The sequence below is a fragment of the Zonotrichia albicollis genome, chromosome 18, assembly GCF_047830755.1.
Source record: "Zonotrichia albicollis isolate bZonAlb1 chromosome 18, bZonAlb1.hap1, whole genome shotgun sequence".
In the NCBI taxonomy this organism is placed as follows: Eukaryota; Metazoa; Chordata; class Aves; order Passeriformes; family Passerellidae; genus Zonotrichia; species Zonotrichia albicollis.
The window spans coordinates 14,178,045-14,199,253 of NC_133836.1; the positions used below are offsets into that span (position 1 = coordinate 14,178,045).

The following is a 21,209-nucleotide window of genomic DNA, read 5'->3' on the forward strand; positions in this document are numbered from 1 at the left end:
GGGGAGGAGGAACTCGTTTTTTTCATTCTGGAGTATCAAAGGCGTTGAGGATCCTAGTTGCTACATTCAGAAGCACCTGCCTAATGAGAAGATGCCAAGGGGACAGTGCTGGGTCCTTAGAGGTGCATGGTGATAGGACAAGTGTTGATGGGCACACAATAGAACATAGGGAATTCCAGCTGGGTACACAAGAGAAAAAAACTACCTCAAGATGGCTCAGGTGCTGGAACAGGGCCCAGAGAGTCTGTGGGATCTCCATCTCTGGAGACACTAGAAGCTCAACCAGAGGAGAACCTGGGCAACCCCTCCTAATGGAATCCTTTTGGAGTGGGAGGCTGCTCTGGAGACCTCTGAAGGTCCTTTGCCATCTACATTATTCTGTGATACACTGAGCAGCAGTGATAGCACAGATTTGGCAAGAAAACTTGCAATAGACACCAGTAAAACCAAGTGGGTGACCACAGCCCTGCTCACGGCTGATACCAGGTGAAAGAAACACCCCACAAGAAAGGGAGAGGAGGACAGAGGGTTGGTGTGCTAGAAGGCAACTGACAAACCCAGCCCACCCTCCAGATTTTTATTGTACTCCATACCTTTGTGTGGGAGAAGAGGTTTGTTTAGGTGTGTTTGGAAGATACCTTGTAGGAGTCTACTAAGTGCACATAGCAGATGTCTTCACTCCAACTCACCCTGAGCAGTTCTGGCAAAGTGCAGACAGTCTGTCCATTGTCCCCTGGCTGCTGGGGGCAGGCTGTGGAGTCCCCTCACGGCCTCCTTCAACATGTCCTTCCAGCCTTTCCAACTGCTGGGCCTTATCCGGCAGGATAAGGCACTTGGTGAGACAACTGGAGAACAAACGACAAGCAGGAAGTGTATTGCTGGAAGGTTCAAAGCAGTGGCAGCGAAAAACCCGTGTGGAAAGAAAAACTGTCCAGCTTGCAGAGATTTTGGTGCACACATTTGCTCATCTCTCTGCAACTCTGACAATCCACCAGGTAGGGTCTGTGTTTCCAAACAGCTTCTTCACAAAGTAAGTGGATTAGCTTGGAAGGGACCTCTGGACGTCTTTGCTCCAAGCCCCGTTTCTCAAAGCAGGGCCTTCAGCTCTGACGCGACAGCACGGCTGGGTGCCATTCCCTGGCAGAATGCAGAGCTGTGGGCTCCCGCCCAGCGGACAGGCCGTGCAGCTAGCAGCTCCCGCACCCCGCAGGGACAGGGAGCCAGCTCCGCCCCGGCCGCGCTCCCCTCCGCACCCCGCAGGAACAGGGAGCCAGCTCCGCCCCGGCCGCGCTCCCCTCCCGCTCCCTTCAGCAGCGCCGGCGGCTGCAGGAGCCTCTCGGCCCGCAAGGGGGCGCTGCACGACGGCATCGAGCGGCTCGGCCGGGCCAGCTCGGGCAGTGGCTCATCGCCATTTCGTGGTCAAGGGGGAGCCTTGTCTCGGCGGGGAGGGAGTGCTGTCCCCTGGACAGACTGGCACAGGTGCCCGGGAGCTTTTCGGTTCTCCCGCAGCTCTGAGCACGACCGCGCGACAGCGGGCCTTGGAGCCACTTTGGCGGTGGATTCCCCGCTGTGTCAGGGCCGGGAGTCCAGCTGTGGCTTCCATCCCTCCGCCTCTCCTCCCTGTGCCAGGCTGGCCAGTGAACTCCAGTTCCGAGAATCTCCATGTATGAGGTCACCGGGGGATTTCTGCCCTGTGCAGAATGTGGCTGAGTTGGTAAGGCTTCTGGAGGGACGCCCTGCCAGGCAGGAGTCACCACTTTCTGCCAGGACATGCCTGCAATGAAAGCAGAGCACTCTCTACCAGAGCTTGTGGTTTGTGCCTCAGTCACCACCTCGGGTCCTCAGTTTGAGGACCTGATAGGTTTCATCATCACGAACTGGAATGTGAGTGGAATCAAATCTGCTTACAGCTTCTCCTGTGTTCCTGCAACAGAACTCAGAAAGCCTACGTCCCTGCATAACCCTGAAGTACATCTTTGCAGGTGGAGGTGCATGGCAATGCTTGAGGGATTCCTCCTGTGTTTTAATTTGTGCTTTCCAAGAAAAACGGCCAGTTCTGCTTTGACCATGATGTGAATCCAAAAGAAATTGATGAAAATCTGCCCTTTTCCTTTCCTGGAGAACCTCTGGCCACAGGGCACAGGAAAGGTGACTATCAGCCTCAAGAATGCATCATGAGGTATCTGTGCATGTGGTGTGGCCACAGGGTAGAGGCAGTCTGAAGCCTGAGAGCCTGTGAAGCTGTTCTGGTGCTCCAAAATGACTGACATGGACACAAGGATGAATTAAAGCAAAGTTGTAGGTGCTATGAGTATCCAAAACCAAAAAGATGTAGCCTCCTGACCAGCACTGCTCCTTCTTCAGGGATGCTCCAAGGACAGCTTTCTGGAAGAGCAGCTGGATTTGCTATTTAACTTGGTGGTTTTCTAGACCAGATCCATTCCCCAGTCTGCTAGGCTCCCTGGGCTCCTGCTGCTCACAAAACTTTGGTGCTTCTGCAGAGTCACAATTCCTGATGGCTGTACTGGACCAAGCATAGGCATGTTTTGTCTCAATCATTCTGATTTACAACAGGAAAGATCTGACTGTAGGAGAGAGTCCCATGGAGATTGGGCAGTGCATTCTTAGCCAATTTCCTGCTCCCCCCTGGGTTTCATACTCAGTTCCCTCCTCCAATACACTTCCTGTAGGAGGGCTGAAATGGCTGGCTGTGCATGCATGAACAAAACAACACAAAGAGTCAAGTTTACAAAAAGGCTTCTACCAGGTTAACTAGAAAATAAAGTGGATTGGGCCTTCTCATTCTCTTTCCCTCCTTTTCTTTTTCACTTTCTTTGTCTCACAACCCCAGCTCTGGACCACCCATGCGGCAAGACCAAGGTGGGATCTACACACTGATTATAATCTTTGTTATCTTTCTCCCTCTTCTGTGTTTATTCCTCTCCTGGGCAAAGCACACTTACCATATTCCACCCCATACTCTGCACTGAACTTTGTTGTGCAAGTGGGAAGTTTATGGAAATGTGTTGTGGCTTGTTAGGCAGCACCCTGTGGGAGTGTGTTATAAGAATTTACAGGCTTGTTGGCCAACACCTTTTGAGTCTAAGCAGTGGGCTGGTATCCAGTTACGGTGACTGTACAATGAAACATAGGAGTTCCTGACATATGACCAGTGGCTTTGTTCAGCCTGGTAAGAATTTGTGCTGAACATCATTCCCCTGACCAATGGGTCATGACAACAGCAGCACAGGCCCAGGCTACCATCTTTGGCCCGGGGACAAGGAAGTTCCCAAGTCCCAGTTGCCTTTGCAGAATCCCTTGTGTCAGCAGCATGCCATGTCTCCAGGACTCACTCCATGAATTGCTGCTCTGCGTAACTACCCCTCTTTGTTACTACTGACAACCTTTAACAGCCTGGGACACAGCTGGCCTCATCCTGCTGCTGGCTGACATCTGCAGAGGCTCTGTGGTGTGACTGCTCCTGAGGCTTGCCCTCCATAGAAACTGCTGGAATTCCTGCCTTGTGTCTAGGCTGGACTACAAATGACAGCCAGGACAGCAATTTCATTGAACTAAGCCAGGAGAAGCCCAGACTCAGTTGCACCAGACTCAGCTCCAGTGGGAAGGAGAAATTCACTGGGGCCCAAGGCCATCTGACATTGGCTGCTTCCTTTACCAAAACCAGGGAAACTGGTTTTACTGGGAGATGTAGGGAGTTCAAGGAGGAATCATCAAGGTTTTAGCTTGACCTGCACTCATACCCCTTGCTGAGCCAAACAGTGACGTGGGCATGGTGTGGAGGCTGCAGGCCAAGGGGCACAGGCTGCAGCCCTGCCAGTCCCCATGGGGTGCTCGGGGTGGAGCTGGCTGTGTGCAGGGCCCTGCTCTGCCACCTGCGAGTAACAAGCACACACGAGCTGTGGCTTGTTCACCTGACTTTGCAGTAAATGATTCACCCAGTACCATACACACTTCTGCTGCAGGCACCCAAACCTCCTCAGCATTTGTCACAGGCAGAGCTCAGTCACATCTGTTGCACACCATGGGAAGGAAATCTGAAGCATGTGGGAATTTTTTCTCTTGTCAAGCTGCTTTGGTCCCTTCATCTCATTTCCAAAGAGATGCCCACAGTTTTCCTTGGACATTGAAAGAAAAGTAACTGGGCTTTCCAGAAATGCCTCAACCCCATGAACTTTCCTCTCCCCAGCGTGCTGGCCCCCAGCTCCTGCCAAGCCCCCACGTATGCTGGGAAGGGGGTCCCTGCTCTGAGATGCTGCTCCTCCTGCTCTTGGTAAGCCAAGCTCCTGCTGATTCATCACTTACGTGACCTTCACCTGGAGTGCACTGATATGCACCAGTCAGGTACTACTTGCAGAGCTGCTTCCTCCTGGGTAGTTCCCATAATTTAAAGGGACATGTTCACCAGGGCAGTAAAACCAGGTGCCTTGATCACAATGGCATGGGGAAATGCCTAGGGACTAAGGGAAAACAGAAAATGGTAGGAATTTCCTCCTGCCATCAGTAGGAGGAAAGTACCATCCTCTCACAAGGAACCTCTGTGCCTTGTGGTAGTTTTGGGGTGGTTTTCTTTGTGTTCCTTAAGTCTTGGAGAAAATACTCTCCTTGTATTTTCCTATAGGACAAGGCTGGTTATTTCCTGCTGGAAGCAAGGTGCTGCACACCCTTGCTGAGGGTGGAGGTTTTCTAGTCCCTGGCTCAATCAGGGTCACCCAGACAAGGCTGCCCAGGGCCTTCAGAATGCTCTATGACTCTTGGAAAAAACCTTGAGGAGGCTGCAGCTGTGGCTGAGGACCCAGAGCAGGAGATGGCTCCTGTGAGCTGCAGGACCCACAGATGTGCAGAGCCTGACCACCTCCATTGTCCCTACAGCCCAGCCTCACACTGAAAATAGCTGATGGAGCCAGCTCTGCTTCTGCAATGAGAGTCTTGCAAGAGAGAAGAAAAGACTTCCCCTGTAGTCCCTTCCCCCTATAAAATTAGACAATATATCCTAGAGGGATGTCTCTTTCCTTGAAGAAGTCTGGGCAGATGCTACATGATGACAACCAGCACAGCCTTCACAGAGGCTGGGGCCAGGCACACGGGCTGTCTTTGCCCAGGGTGGCCTGTGCACCCATGGGCACCAGTGCCACCCCAGCCTGAACTGGTGCTCTCCCTACAGCCAGGACTGCTGGGTGCAGGTGAGTTAAGCCCACCACCCTGGCCTCCGGCCCCACAGGGTAGCCAGGGAGCAGGCAAATGCCACAAAAGCAGCAAAAGTTCCTTACTCCCACCACATCCCAGTGCTCCCATCTCCATCAGGCTGATGGAAAGCCTGAGTAGCCTGATGCAGCAGGCTGGGGCACTTCTGGCTGCTGTGTGATGAGGATCCCAAGTCACTCAAGTGGGAGAAGTTAGCACTCGTGTGGTGTCTTGGTGCCACAAGGGGATGGGATCCAGATGGGACCAAGATGTCACATGGGACCACAGCTTGACCCAGGCTCTCCTAGGCAGACAGGTGGTGGCTGTATTGGCTGCCAGCCTGGGGTGTGCCCACCAACCAGCATGGCGTGGAGGGACATGTGGATGCATGCCAGAGTCCCCAGGAGCCCTCAAGGGTCTCCCTGGGTCTGCAAAATACTTGAACTGATAATCTCAAGTCAGGCGAGAAATAACTCCTTTGCTCATTCCAACTTGAATTTTGTCTTCCAACCTTCACAAGACATTTTCTCTCATGAAGTTGTTTCCCTGTCCTGCCTTTCATGTTCAGAGCCATGGATGCCCTGGATGCTCTATTGCTCCCTTCCACAAAGCTGTAAGTTCCAGCTTACTTAGATCAGTAAAAAGCAGACAGGCTTGTATCCAGTGCTGCAGCAATTCCTTTTCCAGAAGGCAGAGCTGTGCATCTCCTCCAAGGGTGCCTGTCCCCAGTGACATGAGCAGGCCAGCAGCATGCATGATACACACACAATGGGGAGCCAGTGCTGCTGCTGGCTGGGGCGAAGGGCAAGGCTGGACATGGGGACATCTGGGGGTGTGTCAGCACTGAGATACGGATGAGGCTCCAGGTCTGGCAGCCACTCACACAGTCTGTTCATCCAGCCCCTGCCTGCAGGATGTCCCTATAGGAGGCATCACCCCAATGCCCGTGCTGGCCTGGGGAGTGCCAAAGGAGAAAAAATCAGTCCAGCCATGACTCACAGTTCAGGACAGATGAAGCCTGATTCCTCCTCTTCTTCAGCCCAAGTAAGCCTAGCTCCAGTCCTGACCAGCTCAGCAGCCTTTACTAGCCTCACTCCAGCATGGGATCTTTTTTGTACTGGGGAGCCCCAAATGGAACATAGCGTGCAGAAGGAGGGGGGAAAGAATTGCTTCACCAGCCCATTTCTGCACTCTTGCTGACCCAGGCTGGGACCCACTCCCTGCATGGACCATGACTGCTGGCATCTTCACCAGAGCTCAGTTCTCCCCCACTGCAGGCTCAGCCCTGAGTCCTTGGGAGCTTAGCCGCACGCTGGCCTTGTCTACAGCCTTGAGCCACGTCAGTGGGGCTGGGTGCAGGCTTGGCAGTGCTGCCTGTTGAGCTGCGCAGCCCAGGGCTCAGCCCCATGTACTCACTGTCCAGCCAGACACCAGTGTTGTGGCCACCAGCTGGCAGCAGGGCAGTAGCTGCATGATTACACAGTGGGGAGGTCTTCTGCAGGGCCAGCCGTGTAAGCCACTAGTTGCTTGGGCGTTGAAGGCCAGAGCATTAGGCGTCCCTCCTTATCCCCTGTTATCTTCCAGACAAACCCAAACTGTGCTTTCTGTCTCTCACACAGTTATTCACTTGTCAGCCAAGGCTGTCCTGTGCTGCCCCATGGATCCCTCCCTGTGGGGCCCCACAGGGCTGACAACACAGCCCGGGCACAGGGCAGCCCCGGGGTGCTGGGCATGAGGGGTCACAAAGCATGCACAGGGCAGCCCTGGGGGCACTGGGACAAGAACACAGCACAGTGTGGCAGAGCCCATGGCAGGAGGACTCTGTGGATCCCTATAGGTGGAAAGCTGGTTCTCCCACATCTGGGGTACTCCCGAGCAGAGCCCTTCTCCAGCCTTGGCATGCCAGTTCTGCCAGCCCTCATCCAGCTTCATGAACACAGCTCCCAGGACATGTGACATGTGGGGTGTTGTCATGGGTGGCACACAGCAGCCCTATCATAGCCATAGGGTGGACTCTGCCCTTTCTGCAGTGCATTGCTGTCAGGGAAATCCTGATAAGGTGAGATAAGCCCACACTGCCAAGCACCATCCATCAGGCCCCAGTGTCTCCCAGTTAGGGTTAGGGCACATGGGGATCCACAGACCACCTCCCCTGCCCCCCCCCCCCCCCCCCCCCAGAACCCCAGCAGGGCAGAGCATCAGCCTGGACACAGACATGACTCCAGACTAGCCATGGAAGAAAAAAACACGCCAGAGGAACCTTCCCTTCCCTTCCCTTCCCTTCCCTTCCCTTCCCTTCCCTTCCCTTCCCTTCCCTTCCCTTCCCTTCCCTTCCCTTCCCTTCCCTTCCCTTCCCTTCCCTTCCCTTCCCTTCCCTTCCCTTCCCTTCCCTTCCGGCAGAGAGGTGCATCTGGACTTCAGTGGGCCAATTCTCCAGAGCGGGGCCAGCATCCTTTTGGGATGCAGCAGTGATGCAGCAGGATTCCCAGACAACTAGCCACCCTAAACAACACTTCCTTGGGGCACTGGGTTCTGGGATAGGTGGAAGGGTAAGCTCTGCCCCACAGTCCAGCTACCCTCCCAAGGTATTTCCAGGGTAGAGAGATCCTGATTCACAGGGGGATATTGTACCAGCATAAATTTGCCACCAGCTGGAAAGCAGCTCCCCAGGGATCTTTGGGATCCTGCTGGGCACTAGCTGAGCAGAAGGCAGGGATGTGTCCTCAAGGCACCAGGCAAAGGCAGGCAGGGAGCACCGATGGGGAGGCTGTGCTGCTCCAGTTGGGATAACCTGGGCGAGACACAGCCATGCTGGGGTGAGTCCAGCAAAGTGCCGTGATGGTGGTGGAGCGACTGGAGCACCTGTACTGTGTGGAGTGGCTGCAGGAGCAGGGTTTGCTGAGGCTGGAGCAGAGGAATTTTCAGGGATCCTGCTAATACACAGGCAGGGAGGGTGCAAGGAGATGAGAGTTCGTCTCTTCCCAGTGATGTCCGGTACTGGAAGAAAATGCAATAAGCACAAATTAGGACATGGCAGGTTCCTTTGAATATCAAGAAACACCTTTGTACTGTGAGAGTCACGCCTCAGTACAGGTCACAGGAGGAGCTGCCCTGGGGGCTGTGGTGGTTCCATCTTAGGGATCCTCAGTTCTCAAACAGGTGTGATCGTGGGCCACGGGCAGCTTCTGCAGGGGCTGGACAAGACAGTGCTCTGTGTCCCGACTTTACACAGTGGACACTTGAGCAGGGACATGGCTACAGCCTGTGCAGGGCACACACATGGTTGGGGAGGCACGGCACATGGGCATACACTCACACACGAGTGTACACGTGTGCTCAAGGTGAGCGTGCAGGCACCTGTGCACATCTGCACACACACCTGCATCCAGGGTCGTACACGTGAGAGCACACTCATGAGTGCCCAGGGAGAGAGCGCGTGCGGCGGGGTGCGTGTAACAGCGGGTGCCGGGGATGGCGGGTGCGCCGGACGGGGGCGGTGCCCGGGATGAGGAGCCGGGGTCGGGAGCCCCGGCTGCGTCCCGCCGCTCTGGCCGGGGCGGGGCGGGGCCTGCGCGGCGCCGCGCGGGCCAATCAGCGCCGTGTTCGCAGTCGGGCGCGGGGTTAAAGCCGGGTGCAGCGGTGGGGGGGGTGACGCGGAGCGGTGCTGGGGATGTGGGCGCGAGCGGTTGTGGTCTGTGCGGCGCTGTGCGCATGCGCGCGCGCTTGGCTCGGCGGGTCTGTGTGCGTGCGGGAGGCGGCGGGCGCGGGCGGCGCGCGTTACGTGGCGTTCCTGAGCGCCGGCTCCGCCGCCGGACCCGCGCTGGTCGAGAGCGTCTGGGCTGCCCCCGGCCGCCTCCGCGCCTGCTGGGCCCGCCGCGATCCGCGCCTCGCCCGCGCCTTCCGTGCCGCCTGCGCGCAACGCCCGCCTGCCGCGCCCGGGGCTGCGCTGCGCGGGGCCCTGTCCGCGCTGTGGCGCCGTCGTGCCGCCTGCACCGACCCCGTGCCGCCGGGACCGCAACGCCGCCGCCGGGGCTGGACGCTGCCAGGAACGCTGTGGTGCGGCGCGGGGAACTCGGCGGGGAACTGGAGCGAGCTGGGTACGAAGCGGCGGGAGGCGGCGGGAGCACCCGGTCCTCCCTCCGGCTCATCGGCGCCTCCGCAGGGCTTTTCCGCGGCCCCGACCGGTGCTGTCGGGAGCATGACCAGTGCTGGGCGCAAATCACGGCGCTGCAGTTCAATTACGGCATCCGCAACTATCGCCTGCACACCGTGTCCCACTGCGATTGCGACACCAGGTGAGCCCAGGGCGTGAGGAAACGGGGAGCTTGGGGCCCGCCTTCCTCACCGGTCCCCTGCCCGCAGGTTCCGGCAGTGCCTGCTCGCCATCAACGACACCGTTTCCAACATCATCGGCGTCACATTCTTCAACCTTTTGGAGGTGCCGTGCTTTGTGCTGGAAGAGAGCGAGGAGTGCATCCAGTGGCACTGGTGGGGCGGGTGAGTTCCCGGGGGTGCCCCGGTCCTCAGCGTTTCCTGCCCGGCTGTCTCCTCGGGCACTGACTCGGTTGGTGTGCAGGACCTCACAACACGTGGTGTCCCCAGGTGTGAGCGTTATGGAGTAGTGCCTCTTGCCAGGATGGTGCAGCAGAATCAGTACCACCCCAGTCTACCAGCAGAGGAGAGGGGCAGCCCCACTGTGCAGCCCCCGGGCAAGGGAAGGAATTTCTCTAGAACAGGGCGTAAGGAACTGAGGGCAAAGCCTGGGCGCCGCCAGGCAGGGAGACCTAAGACAGCCCCGCAGCCACAGGGCCCAGGTACCCCTGTGTCGGCCAGGGACAAGGCTGAGCTCACAACCAGGCACCCAGCAGTGCAGTGGGGGCTAGAGCCTGGCCGTGCAACAGCATCCACAGTGTCAGGACAGGATTTGCTTGGACCAGAGCAAGGAGCTGGAATCTCAGCACGTCCTCGGTGTGGCAGCCTTGGACCCAGCCCAGCCACAGCGCAGTGTGGAGCCACCCCCGTACCAGCTGTGAAGGGGCGCAGGCAGCAGGGTGAGCTGGTACTGTGGGCAGCACGTGCACACCGCAGCTGGGGTGGCCCAAGGCCTCAGGCTGGTGGGGTCATGTGCTGGGGGTGCCCATTACCTCCCCACTGTCCTCAGGCCTGGGCAGGGGATGCAGGTGCACCAAGCACCTGCGTAAGTGTGAGCACCAGATTGCACCCCATGAGGTGAGGTACCAGCTGCACAATGTGGACAGCCGGACACTCTTCCACTGCAACTGCATGCGCAGGTGTGAGTCCAGGAGGAAAAGGCCACTGTGTGCATACAGTTGGGGATCAGAGGAGGTGGGATGCTTGCCCTGGCCAGCACGTGGTGACATGTGCCCTCCTGTGCCTGCAGGCTGGCACGGTGCCTCCACAGGGCAAGGGACTGCAGCGACATGGACTTGGCTGTCCTGGCTGACCGCATCACCATGGACTGCTTTGTGCTAGAGCTGCCTGCTGCCTGCAGCCCAAGCAGGGAGTCACAGCACAGGTAAGTGGGGAAGAGGCCAGGGCCTGGATGGGGCAGGAAACCAGTAGTGCAACATTGGCCCCTGCTACGCTGTGCCACAACCAGGCTGCAGGGCAGGGGCAGTGGATGTTGGTGCTGCAGGGTTAGAGTGATGCTCACAGCTTTGCTTTTCCAGCAGCTGTACCATGATGACCAGGGCTGTGCTTGTACCGGCACAGCAGCTCAAAAAGATTCTAAGACGCTGGGGCCCTCTGCGTGTGAGCTCCAAGGCCAAGCATCTACACTGGAAGACACATGCCAGGGGAGGTATCCTCTGTGAGCAGTGCCAGCATCTGGTTGTAGAGCAGACACCAGCTTAGCCCCACACAGTGCTTTGATGACACCCAAGCAGCACTGCCTTGGGGAGGAAAATGTGCTGTGCAGCAGCTGGGAGCTGCTTGGGGTCTGGTCCTCAAGTCAAAGGATGGCACTGAGCATGGCTGTTGGCATGACAGCATGGAGCTGGGGACCACAGCCAGAGCAGGCAGAGGGACTGACAAGCCTCTCAAGGAGTATCATCCATGAGTATCAAAAGCAAGAGGAAAGAAATAGGAGGTCTCAGGAAAGAGGGAACTCATTGTCCTTCCCTGGTGTGCTCTGGGGCAGGGAGGATGGCAGGGCACCCCACCCCTAGATTGGTGACCCTTCAACTGGGGGGCCTGAGCAGTGAGGTGTAATCCTGACCCTCTTGCCCAGGCAGGGTAGGAGGGTTGAGGTCAGTACCTGAATGTAGCAGAAAAAATAAAGGGTGGGTCAGAGCATGGTATATGGTACAAGAGTTGAGCTTGCTGTCCCCTCTTGACACTGTGGCCCCCACCCCAGGGGTGATCCTGCCCCCAGCAGTGAGCACAGTGCAGCTGGGGTGGGCAGGATCATTTATTTTGTCACTTGCACTATGTTCAGGCTGAGGCACAGTAGTAGAGCAGGGAAGGAGGGAGCAAGCATTGATCTCCGATCTCCAGGCTACCCTGTGGTGGTCCTTGCTCTGTGCCTGTCACCATTTCTACCAGAGCCCTGCCCTGGCCTTTTGTGCCACCTGAGGTGTGAGGCCAGCACTCCTCCCATGGGACAAGAGTCCTGCACTTGGAAGTTCCGTGAGAGGTTCCCCAAACCGCATTAGACCAAATTTGCCCACCCTCCCCTGTGTGGTCACCTCACAGCCCAGGGCAGGAGCTTGGGCTGTGGGGGGCAGCAAGGAGGGGGCCTCTACCTGCCAGGCACACAACAGGGGTGAGGAGTCACTGCAATAAATAAGGGAGGGGGTGTCTCAGCAGGGAAGTGGCAGAGGAAAGCACACAGCAAGCGCGCTATGGGGAGGAGGAAGGGAGCCACTGCATCAGCGGCCCATGGCACAGCTCTGTCTGTCCAGTTCCTGGGGGCTCTGCCCCTCCTTTGGGGAGGGGCCACAGCCTGGGGGGCAGGTGGTGCTCATTCTCCGGCAGGGATAATAGCCCTGGTCTGCGCTCTCCTGCCGCCGGCCCAGGGCCTGGTCAATCATCTCCAGGCGCAGTGCAGGCAGCAGGCCCAGGTTCCGGGGGTCAGCCCTGCTCAGGGAGCTGTCAGCAGAGACACGCCGGAGGCCACTTTGCTCCTGCACAGTCTGGTAGAACGGGCTGCTGTCTGGGCTCTCAGCTGCCTGTCCCAGCTCCTTGCTTTTAACTTCATGGTGCCCCAGGTCTTCATGGGGCAGATGGATGGTGGGGATACTCCTGGGGAGGCTGCAACGGCTCTGGGGTGAGGGACTGCGGCTTGTACCCCTGTCCCGGCTTGATGGCCGCAGGATGAGGCCCTGGAACTTGGCCAGGCTGGGGCTTCGGCTCCGGTGACGTTTCATCTTGCCCGGGCTGGGACTACGGGATTTGGGAGCCAGGAGGACAAGTGTACTGTCATCCTCTTCTGAGCTGCTGCCTGAGCTGTCTGTAGAGCTGCTGCCCTCCTCTGACCTGGGTAGGGAAATCTGCGCCCCTGCATCAGCACTGCTAGCTGACCCTCACAGGGGACTGTTGGGTACCACACCAGCTGGCCTCCCCCATCCAGAGACACCCCCCTCTGCCATATCCATCCCCCCTCACCTCTTGGCTGTGCTCACCTGGAAGGGCTCAGTCACACCAGCGATGCTACTGGAGGTGTTGCTGTAGTATCCAAGGATGTACTCTCCATTCCCCTTGGGCAGTGCTTCCTCAGAGAACATCACCTGCAGCCCAGAGACACCTGATGGGCACCAGGATTGGCACAGGGGTGCCCCCCCCTGCTACCTCCAACCCCAGCCAAAAGCACAAATCTCTGCTGCCAATACCATGAGCCTGCCCCATACTCAGCAAAAAGCAATAACGAGGTGCCTGCCTCCCCCATCCAGGGGCACAAAGGGGCGATTATCCCTCTAGTGTGGGGCAGAAGTGCCAGCAAGACAGCAGGGCTGGCCCCAGCTCACCTGTGCACACAGCTGCTTCTCCAGGCAGCGCTCCCCATCATCACTCCTGGCCCAGACATAGGACACATAGTCTTTAGGGTGCCGAAACCCCACCTGTGCACAGTACGTGGGACAATACAAGTGAGTGGGACAATGTGAGCCCCACTCAGCACAGTTACTCTTCAGTCTCCTGTTGCTCAGCTGGCTCTGCTCACAGAGGGTGACCCAAAGCTGCCTTGCACCCCCCTGCAGGTGTGCCCTGGGGTGCTGTGGGGCCCACAGAGCAGGGGGAAGGAGAAACTGCTGGACCAGAGCCTCCTGAAGCAGGACCGCATCATGATGCTAGGGGAAGGGAGGGCACAGCTCTATGCCCTCACCATGTTCACCTGGGGGGTAACTCAGAAGGGACCCCACAGTGCTGTGCAGTGCTCCCCACTCCCTCCAGCCCCAGCAGCCCCCAAGCCCCTACCCGGTAGAGTCCTATCCAGTCCCAGGAGCTCCGGTGGAAGCCAACAGCCATCTTGTACCTGACAACTGCTTGCTCAGGCTTGCTCCACTCATCAGCCACATAAATCTCAACCAGGGGCTTGTCCACCTTGGAAGCAAACTGCCAGAGAAAGGGCATGGCAAACAGCTGCCTCTGCTCCCCAGGGACCCCATGCACAGTCCCACCGCAGCCCCCAGTAAGAGGCAAGGTAGCTGAGCTCGCCAAACCGGAGTAAGCTCCCCACACAAGGCTGGACATTCCACCCCTGCAGCTCCTGCCTGTGTTCCCAGCAGCCCTGGACAGTGCTCACCTGCACAGCAAAGATGGCAGCTACTGGCTTGTGGTCGCTGACGGTGTATTCCATGTGACTGCAGTAGCACAGCTGGCTCACTGACAGCACACCCTGGCTGGGCCGGTGCCCACCTGTGCCCAACCCCTTGCTGGGAGGTTTTATCTTCCACAGGATGCGGTCAGTCCAGGCAGGTTTTCGCTTCTTGGCACTGCAGGGCACAGAAGAGCATCTCTTGCCTGGCAGGGGCAGTGGGCTCTGATCCAAACTGCCTCCCCCTGGCACTATGGCACATATGGGCAGAGAATGTGGCTCATCCTGGCACTCAGCACAGCTGCTGGGGCAGACCTGTGCTGGTAGCAGTGCTGCTGTCACATCACAGTCCAGCCTGTGCCCACCCCAGCACAGCTGCTCTCCGCACCCATCCACACCAGCACCTACACTGGCTCTGAGCCCCCGAGCTCCTGCATCTCTCAGCCCCCCCTCATGCCCAGCTCCGCTCTCCTACCTGCTGTCATACTTGTTGGTGCCCACATCAAACTTGAAAGTGGGTGGGAAGTTCAGGGGTCCCTCCTGGAAGCCTCTGAGAACAGGCCACGTGCTTTTGGCAATGTTCAGCTGTGGGGAAGAGAGCACATCAAGGAGCACAGCAACCTCCATAGCCAGACCCCTCCGCAAATCCTGCCATAATCTCCCCACCCTCACACACTGTGAAATCCCAGTCCCATTCCTGCCAGCTCCCACAGCTCTCAGGGTTTGTCTATGCCAGCAGCTAGTCTGTAGACTCAATGCCTCAGCTCTCCTTCACACACTCATGAGGGAAGTGTGCCCAGCTCCATCCAGACTGACCTGGGATTCTGCCGTCCCTTCCTCCCCCAGAGACATGAGAGCCAGGGCTCTTTGTGTCCTACGGGTTGCAAGAGGACATGCCCTGACCAACAGCCACGTGGGCAGTTTTGGGGAGAGTCGATCACTGCTAGGGTTCCAGTGTAGGCTGGCAGCACACCCATCCCTCACCTGATCCTTCTCCCAGAGCTGGCTCAGGACATTGCTGTCAATGGCATACTTCACAAAACAGATGTCCAGGCTCTCAATGCGGAAATTGAGGTCCCCAAACCAGAACACGAGGCTGTGGATGGCAGCAAGGGCAACGGGCTGAAAGGGCTGAGGCTACCAGAGCCAGGGACAGCAGGGGTAAGATGTCCCCAGCCTGGGGGCAGCCTTAGCCCACAGCACAGGTGCTCTTGGGAACACTGGCACAAGTCACTGCTCAGCCAGCAGCCTGGCCAGCTGCCAGGATTCTGTAGGTAGGACCAAGTACCATTGGCCAAATGGGCCAGACTTCCCCAAACTGAAACCAAGGGTGGAAATTTCCACATGAGGCACCTGTTGGATTCAGATCACAAAGCCAGGACACAGGGACAGAGCTAGGCCCTCTGACTGGTCCCAAACCCCAAGAGTGCTAGTAAGGCAGGAATTGTACCCTGAATGTGGTGAGACCAAGACCCCTCTATAAACACCTACCCCACCATGCTGAGTCCATGCTAGGCCAGCTCTGCAGGCAAGACCTAATCTCCAAGCTGTGCTGGGATGCAGGGGAGACCCCACACCCTACATGGAGGTGGTCAAGGACTGGGACTGGCACTAGAGCCCAGACTGGGAAGCAAAGTGGTGGGGTACGCACTCATGGTCCAGGATGCCGTTGGCCACAGGCCCCTCAAACTGCTGCATGTGCAGTATGGTGGCAAAGTCCTCCTTGCGCTGCTCCGCCTTTTCCAGGTGTGCTGGCAGGTGGCAGTTCAGGAAGCAGACCATGTGGCCGAAGATGGAGAGACGAACACTCACCCCACCCTTGTTGCCCTGCACCGAGAGGATCCCATGACTCCTTGGGAAGCCAGCCCCTTGCAATCTCCCCCCAGGGCCATACTCACCCAGTATCCCCCCAGCCCTGTCCTGGTGCAGTCTGTCTGGATGTCCTGAAGGAAGGGCAGGTGGTAGTACTTGGCAAACACCAGCAGGATCACACCTTGCATCCTCACTGTGCTGACCTGTAATTGGAGCAAGGGCTGGAGTAGGATGGTAGAGAGCCTGGGGACAAGGGGACAACTCCCCTCACTCCAGGCCATGAGGCAGTACCTCCACCCTTTGTGTGCCACTCCATCCTACAGGTGACTAACAGCACATTTGGCTCAGAGATCTGTGCATACCCTCCTGAGCACTGACAGCCAAACCTGAACCTCAGTGATGCTGGGCTTACATATGTTCTGAGGCAAATGCCTTGGGGAGCTGAGCCTGTCTGGGGGAGCTGAGCCTGCCCTGAGTCTTGCAGGCTGTTGCCAGCTGCACCAGCCAGTTCCCACATTTACCTCCTCACCCCTGGTTCAATGCAGGGGGCAACATAAAGCCACCCCAAAGCACCAGAGGGGAAGCATAAGCACAGGAAAGGCAGCTGGGTGACACAAGCCAAACAACTTGCTCGGTGAGATGCAGCAGCAGTCCCTACGACCTGGATGGCTGCAGGCTGTCCCTCCAGCCAGTTCTCCCCCTGCACCTCCCTCCCAGCTTTCTATTTCTGTGTCCCACCTGCCTGGCAGGCAGAGAGAACACCAGCAGCCAACTCCTTCAGGACTCCTTACCAGGATGAAGTGGAAGGGGCTTAGTACATCCATGAAGAGTTCACTCCACTGATCTGTGAAGAGGGCATCCTTCAAGCGTTTGTTTATCTTTGAGTTTACCTCCTGCAGCCTGAGAGGAAATGTACAGGTCCTTCAGCCACACCAGGAAACCATCTGTGTCCCAGTTAGTGAGAACTTGGGAGAGGTGCCAAAGCACAATGCTGGGCAGCAGGACAGGGTGGGAAGGGCAGTTCAAGGGAAGACACTGATTTTGGAGCACAAACCAGCCACGTCCTAGCTCCAGTGATTCTGGGCCATGTGGTGGCAGGAGGCACAAGTGACCCTGAATCCAGGAGGCTTTGGTCCTTTCTAAAGCAGAAGCAGTTAAGCTGCACAGGGTTGAGCAGAAGCCTAAAGCCCATCTCGGTGTGCAGGAGGGGCTTATGGGGCCTTTCAGTCTCTACAGAGAAGTCATGTCCCAACAGCACAAGGTGTCCAGATGTATTTGAGCTGCATAGCTCAGAGCAGCAGCAACCAGAAAGCTAATAGTGCTCCTCCTAGCTGAGCAATTAATGAAGAGAAGGAAAAATGTCCACAGAGAACAGCACAATCAGGAAATGTCTTGCCTAAAAAAATCGAGCGCTTGGAGCACAAAGACACAGGTCAGAGCAAGGACACAGCTAGGCAGAGATGCCAGGAAGTAACCAGTAGCAGGACACCCTGCCCTGGCCAGAACATGGTCCCAGCAGGTCCCTAACTATCAGCTACACCCCTCACCCTATCCATCCAGCTCAGGTTGACCTCTGCCACCCACACAGATCCATTCCACTGGCCTGTAAGGCTGAGGGGACTGAGAGGCTGGCTCCAACACAACGAGCTCCAACATAGCTCCAGCAGTGTCAGCCTTTACATCCTTCTGCCCCTGCAGCTGGGAGCTCGGGGGCAGTCCTGGAGGCAGATCCAGCTTTAAGACCTCATACCTATAGGCAGAGGCTGCTTCCTGCACCCTGTGCAAAGACAGCACATCCCTGGCCATAGTAGGAATTCATACACCGCTGCAGTCCTCAAGGGACAGCCACCCTCACCTCACCAGCCTCAGCACAGTGCTGTGGTACTGCCCTGTCAGCAGATCTGTGTACCAGGGGCATGGAGCCAATCCAGCCTCGGGAGAACAGATCTATGCCCTTGATGCCTGCATACCACATGCAAAAGCACAGAGGAGGAGAATGCTCCCAGAGGACTTGGCGAGGTGAGTCAAATGCCTTGACAGACCTGACCCAAGGACTGCCACAACTCACAGCAAGAGCAGGGCTAACTTGGTCCAGCATACTCATCAGGCTTGATGAGTATTCAAGTCTAATCAGTACTCAAGGGTTTCAGTTCCTCTCAGCACTCCCATTTTACCCGGAGCTGATTCTCCATCATTTTTTCTGACATGCTATCATTTGTGATGCACACCCCTCCCTGCTCCCCATGCCCCAAGGGAGGCTGGGGCTGCAGCTCTTCCATTGTCCCCCAGGGCTTTTGGGGATTCCTTGAAAAGGGAATTTGCCAGAGGGGGAAGGGGAAGGAAAAGGAGGAGCTGCACCTCATCTTCTTACCCAATGGCGATCATGTCCACATCGTTTGTCTCGCCCGTGTTGAGGTGCAGCAGGGATGTCACATCATTTGGGGGCATGGCTGTACCTACGTTCCAGGTGACCACTGTGATGCTTGGGAGGACAAAGAAAGAACAGGCTAACATGAAGGCTCGGACGGGTTCCTTGTAACCCTGTTCAGCCCCCAGATCCACCAAAGAAGCTTTTTGCTGGCAACAGAAGTAGCCAGGGCTGAAGCTTAGTCATGGCATATATACAAGGTCCTTAATTCCTGTATGAGAGAGACAGATCCTTCCCTCCAAGATCTGCACCTGATATTGTAGAAACCAACACAAAGAGCCCTCGTCTTCATCACCACTAGCAAACACAGGCAGACTTCGAAACAGAGTGTCTCTGGAAAACCCCCCCTTCCCCAGGAAGGCTCAGGCTCCTGGGGAAAGGACCCGGATCTCAGTTTCCAGCCCCTGCCAGCCACAAAGGCCAGGGCAGCGCATGTGACAGCAGTGCTGCAACCCCGCAGCGGTGTCCTTCACCAACGCAAAGCGACATCCGTCACAACACATTAATGCCCTTGCGCAACGGGCACCAGCAAAGGGCCCGCAGGCTCTTTTGGTAGTGACAGGAGCCTCAGTCACTGGGGAGACGATTCAATAGGGAAGGACAGCAGCGCCACGCTAGCCCCGGTGCTCGGGGACAGCGGGGGCAGGTAGCACTCACTCCACAGTCGGTGACTCTATCACGACATCCTGCACGAACAGTGCGCGCCAGACACCCTACCCGCCGGGAGCTTGCCTGCAGCCCCACATCCCATCCTGCTGAATCCGCCGCAGCGGGCAGAAGGGGCCCTGAAGAAGCGGGTGCTGCTCCCACGGCACTGCGAGCCCCGTCCCCGCGAGCGCCCCGCGGCCCCACTCACCGGAACGCGCCGTCCTCCGGGGTTCGTCCCGGGCAGTCCGGCAGCAGATCGCAGACGTCGCTGGGGCCGAGACGACCGAGGGGCCGGGCGAGGACGGGCAGCTCTCCCGGCTCCGCTCGGGGGCTCAGGCCCGCCCACCCGCCGGCAATGAACTCACTGGAGACGGCCTTGGGCAGCGTGGGGGCGCGGGGCACGGCGGGGCCCGCCCAGGCCGCGATGTGGTCGCTGGACTCCGCTTTGGGCAGCATCTCCCGCCGCTCCGGCGGGGCTGGCGCGGGGAAGGTGACCCGGCCGGGGGCTGCCGGGGACGGGGGGCCGCCCGGGCCGGGGGACAGCAAGGCCGGCAGCGGGAGACCCTCAGGCGGGGTATGGGCCTGAGGCCGCTCCTCGGTTCCTGTGCGCCGCGGGCAGCCATTCCCGAAGCCCTGCCCGTCCGGTCGGGAGCTCCTACGGCCGCCCGGGACGCCGCCGCCGAGGAAAGGCGCCGCCGAAACCCCAGCGTCGGGCGGGAGCCGAACCGCGCTCCCGGGGCCGCGCGGGGGGCCGGGCCGAGACCCCGCGCCGGAGGCCGAGCTCCGGTCGGCGCTGCCGCGCCGAGCCGGGTCCATCGGCAGGACGAGACCGGAGCGGCCCCGGCCCCGGCCTCGACCCGGCCCCGCGCACCTTTCGGCCCCGCCCCGTGACGTACCACACAGTGACGTCACGCCCGCCACCTGCGCGGCGCCTCAGAGGCGCAGGAGCGGCCCCGCCCCTCGCGCACCTGCCGCCCCGCCCTGCTCACGTGATGACCCGTGCCTCGTCCCGTGCGCCGCTCGAAAGCCTTTCCTGCGTGTGCCTGCCCCTGCTCACCCGTCCCTGCGTGTGCACACCTGTTCTTGTGCACAAACACCTGCCCCTGCACACCTGTTCCTGTGCACGAACACCTGTCCTTGCACACCTGTCCTTGCAAGTGCACATCTGTCCTTGCTTATGCACATCTCCCCCTGCAAATGAATGCCTGCCCTGGTGCATTACTGTGTATATGACTGTTCACCACTGAAGCTGTTCTGTCAGCTTTTGCCAGATGTATTTGTGGTCTGCTGCAGAGTGTTTGCATTGTTGGTGAGCACACACACCCTCGGGCAGTTGTGTGTGAGTGTGTTTGTGTGTGGTGTTGTGTCTGGCCGTGTGTGTATTTACAAATGGGCTGTGTGTGCTGCATGTGCATCTCTGTGTGTGTACTGGTCTGTGTGTGCAGCTGCGTGTGTAGCTGGGGATGTGTGTGCCTCTTTGTGCAGCTGTGTGTATGTGGCTTTGTGTGTAGGTGCTGCTGTACCTGTGTGTGGCAGTGCCCATGTGCTCCAGTGAAGAAGCACTTTGTACAGGCAGGTCTGAACACCTGCACTTGGGGTGCACACATACACAGGAGTCTGGGTGACAGGTTTATCCTCATCCTGTGCCTGCTACAGCGTCTGGGGAAGGCTGAAGATTGAGGAGGAGAAAGACCCAGGTGAATTAAGGAGTGAGGCAGAGGAAGATACTGGCCAGAGAGTATAAGATCCTTGGATTGCCATGGGATTCAGTCAGGAGCCAAAGGAACTGTGGGAAGTCCCTGCCATCGTGGAGGGGCACTTGCAAATAATTTGTGATCAGTAGTGGCAACTGGGAAAGGACTGAGGAGAGTCGATATCAGCAGTATCAGTCGATACTGCTCTGCACTGGACACAGCACTCCAGGGGTGGCCTCATAGGAGCCTCTGTGACCTCCTGTGGCCTGCTGACAGCACCCCCAATGCAGCTCAGGATGTCATTCACCTGCTTTGCCCCGAGGACATGGTGAGCTCATGGTCAGTGAGGGTCAGGGTGTGCAGGGTTGTGGGGGTGGGGGGTGTGTGTGTGTGTTGGTGTGTGCTGTTGGTGTGTATGTGTTGCTGTGTGGTGCTGTCGTTGGTATGTGTTGTTTCTGTGTCTGTCAGTGCAATACTGTGTTCTGTGTGTATGAGCAGTTGTTTGTGTTGCTCTGTGTGTTGGTGCTGTTGGCGTGTATTGCTCTGTGTGTTGGTGTTGTTGGTCTCTGTGTGTTGATCTGTGCTCTACTGGTGTGTGTTGCTGTGTGTGTGTGGTGCCATTGGTCTGTGTGGTGCCAGCCTGTGCAGATTG

At 57.9% G+C, this 21,209-nt stretch overlaps 2 protein-coding genes across 8 annotated transcripts; one reads left to right on the forward strand and one right to left on the reverse strand.

Moving 5' to 3' along the window:
* Positions 1-7,609: 7,609 nt before the first annotated feature.
* On the reverse strand, positions 7,610-19,780 carry INPP5J (inositol polyphosphate-5-phosphatase J). 5 transcript variants are annotated; one of them, XM_014271821.3, is made up of 12 exons: positions 19,072-19,780; positions 18,159-18,269; positions 16,579-16,687; positions 15,874-15,990; positions 15,627-15,802; positions 14,960-15,071; positions 14,451-14,560; positions 13,964-14,153; positions 13,636-13,773; positions 13,188-13,280; positions 12,846-12,950; positions 7,610-8,199 (listed from the first exon to the last, which is right to left on the reverse strand). In XM_014271821.3, exons 1-12 carry the CDS (start codon positions 19,677-19,679, stop codon positions 7,897-7,899), a joined length of 2,172 nt encoding a protein of 723 aa, XP_014127296.2. In that variant the 5' UTR covers positions 19,680-19,780; the 3' UTR covers positions 7,610-7,896. The 5 variants fall into 5 exon arrangements, with proteins under 5 accessions (XP_014127296.2, XP_005493835.1, XP_026653102.1 ...); XM_005493778.4 differs by lacking the exon at positions 7,610-8,199 and adding an exon at positions 11,615-12,713 and having other exon boundaries at positions 19,072-19,679; XM_005493779.4 differs by lacking the exon at positions 7,610-8,199 and adding an exon at positions 12,436-12,606 and having other exon boundaries at positions 19,072-19,679.
* Positions 8,659-12,010, forward strand: PLA2G3 (phospholipase A2 group III). Of its 3 annotated transcripts, XM_074554763.1 has the most exons (7): positions 8,834-9,299; positions 9,365-9,497; positions 9,565-9,699; positions 9,805-10,253; positions 10,364-10,493; positions 10,604-10,738; positions 10,893-12,010. In XM_074554763.1, exons 1-7 carry the CDS (start codon positions 8,873-8,875, stop codon positions 11,074-11,076), a joined length of 1,593 nt encoding a protein of 530 aa, XP_074410864.1. In that variant the 5' UTR covers positions 8,834-8,872; the 3' UTR covers positions 11,077-12,010. The 3 variants fall into 3 exon arrangements, with proteins under 3 accessions (XP_074410862.1, XP_074410863.1, XP_074410864.1); XM_074554761.1 differs by having other exon boundaries at positions 8,659-9,497; XM_074554762.1 differs by having other exon boundaries at positions 8,659-9,497; positions 10,896-12,010.
* Positions 19,781-21,209: the final 1,429 nt, after the last annotated feature.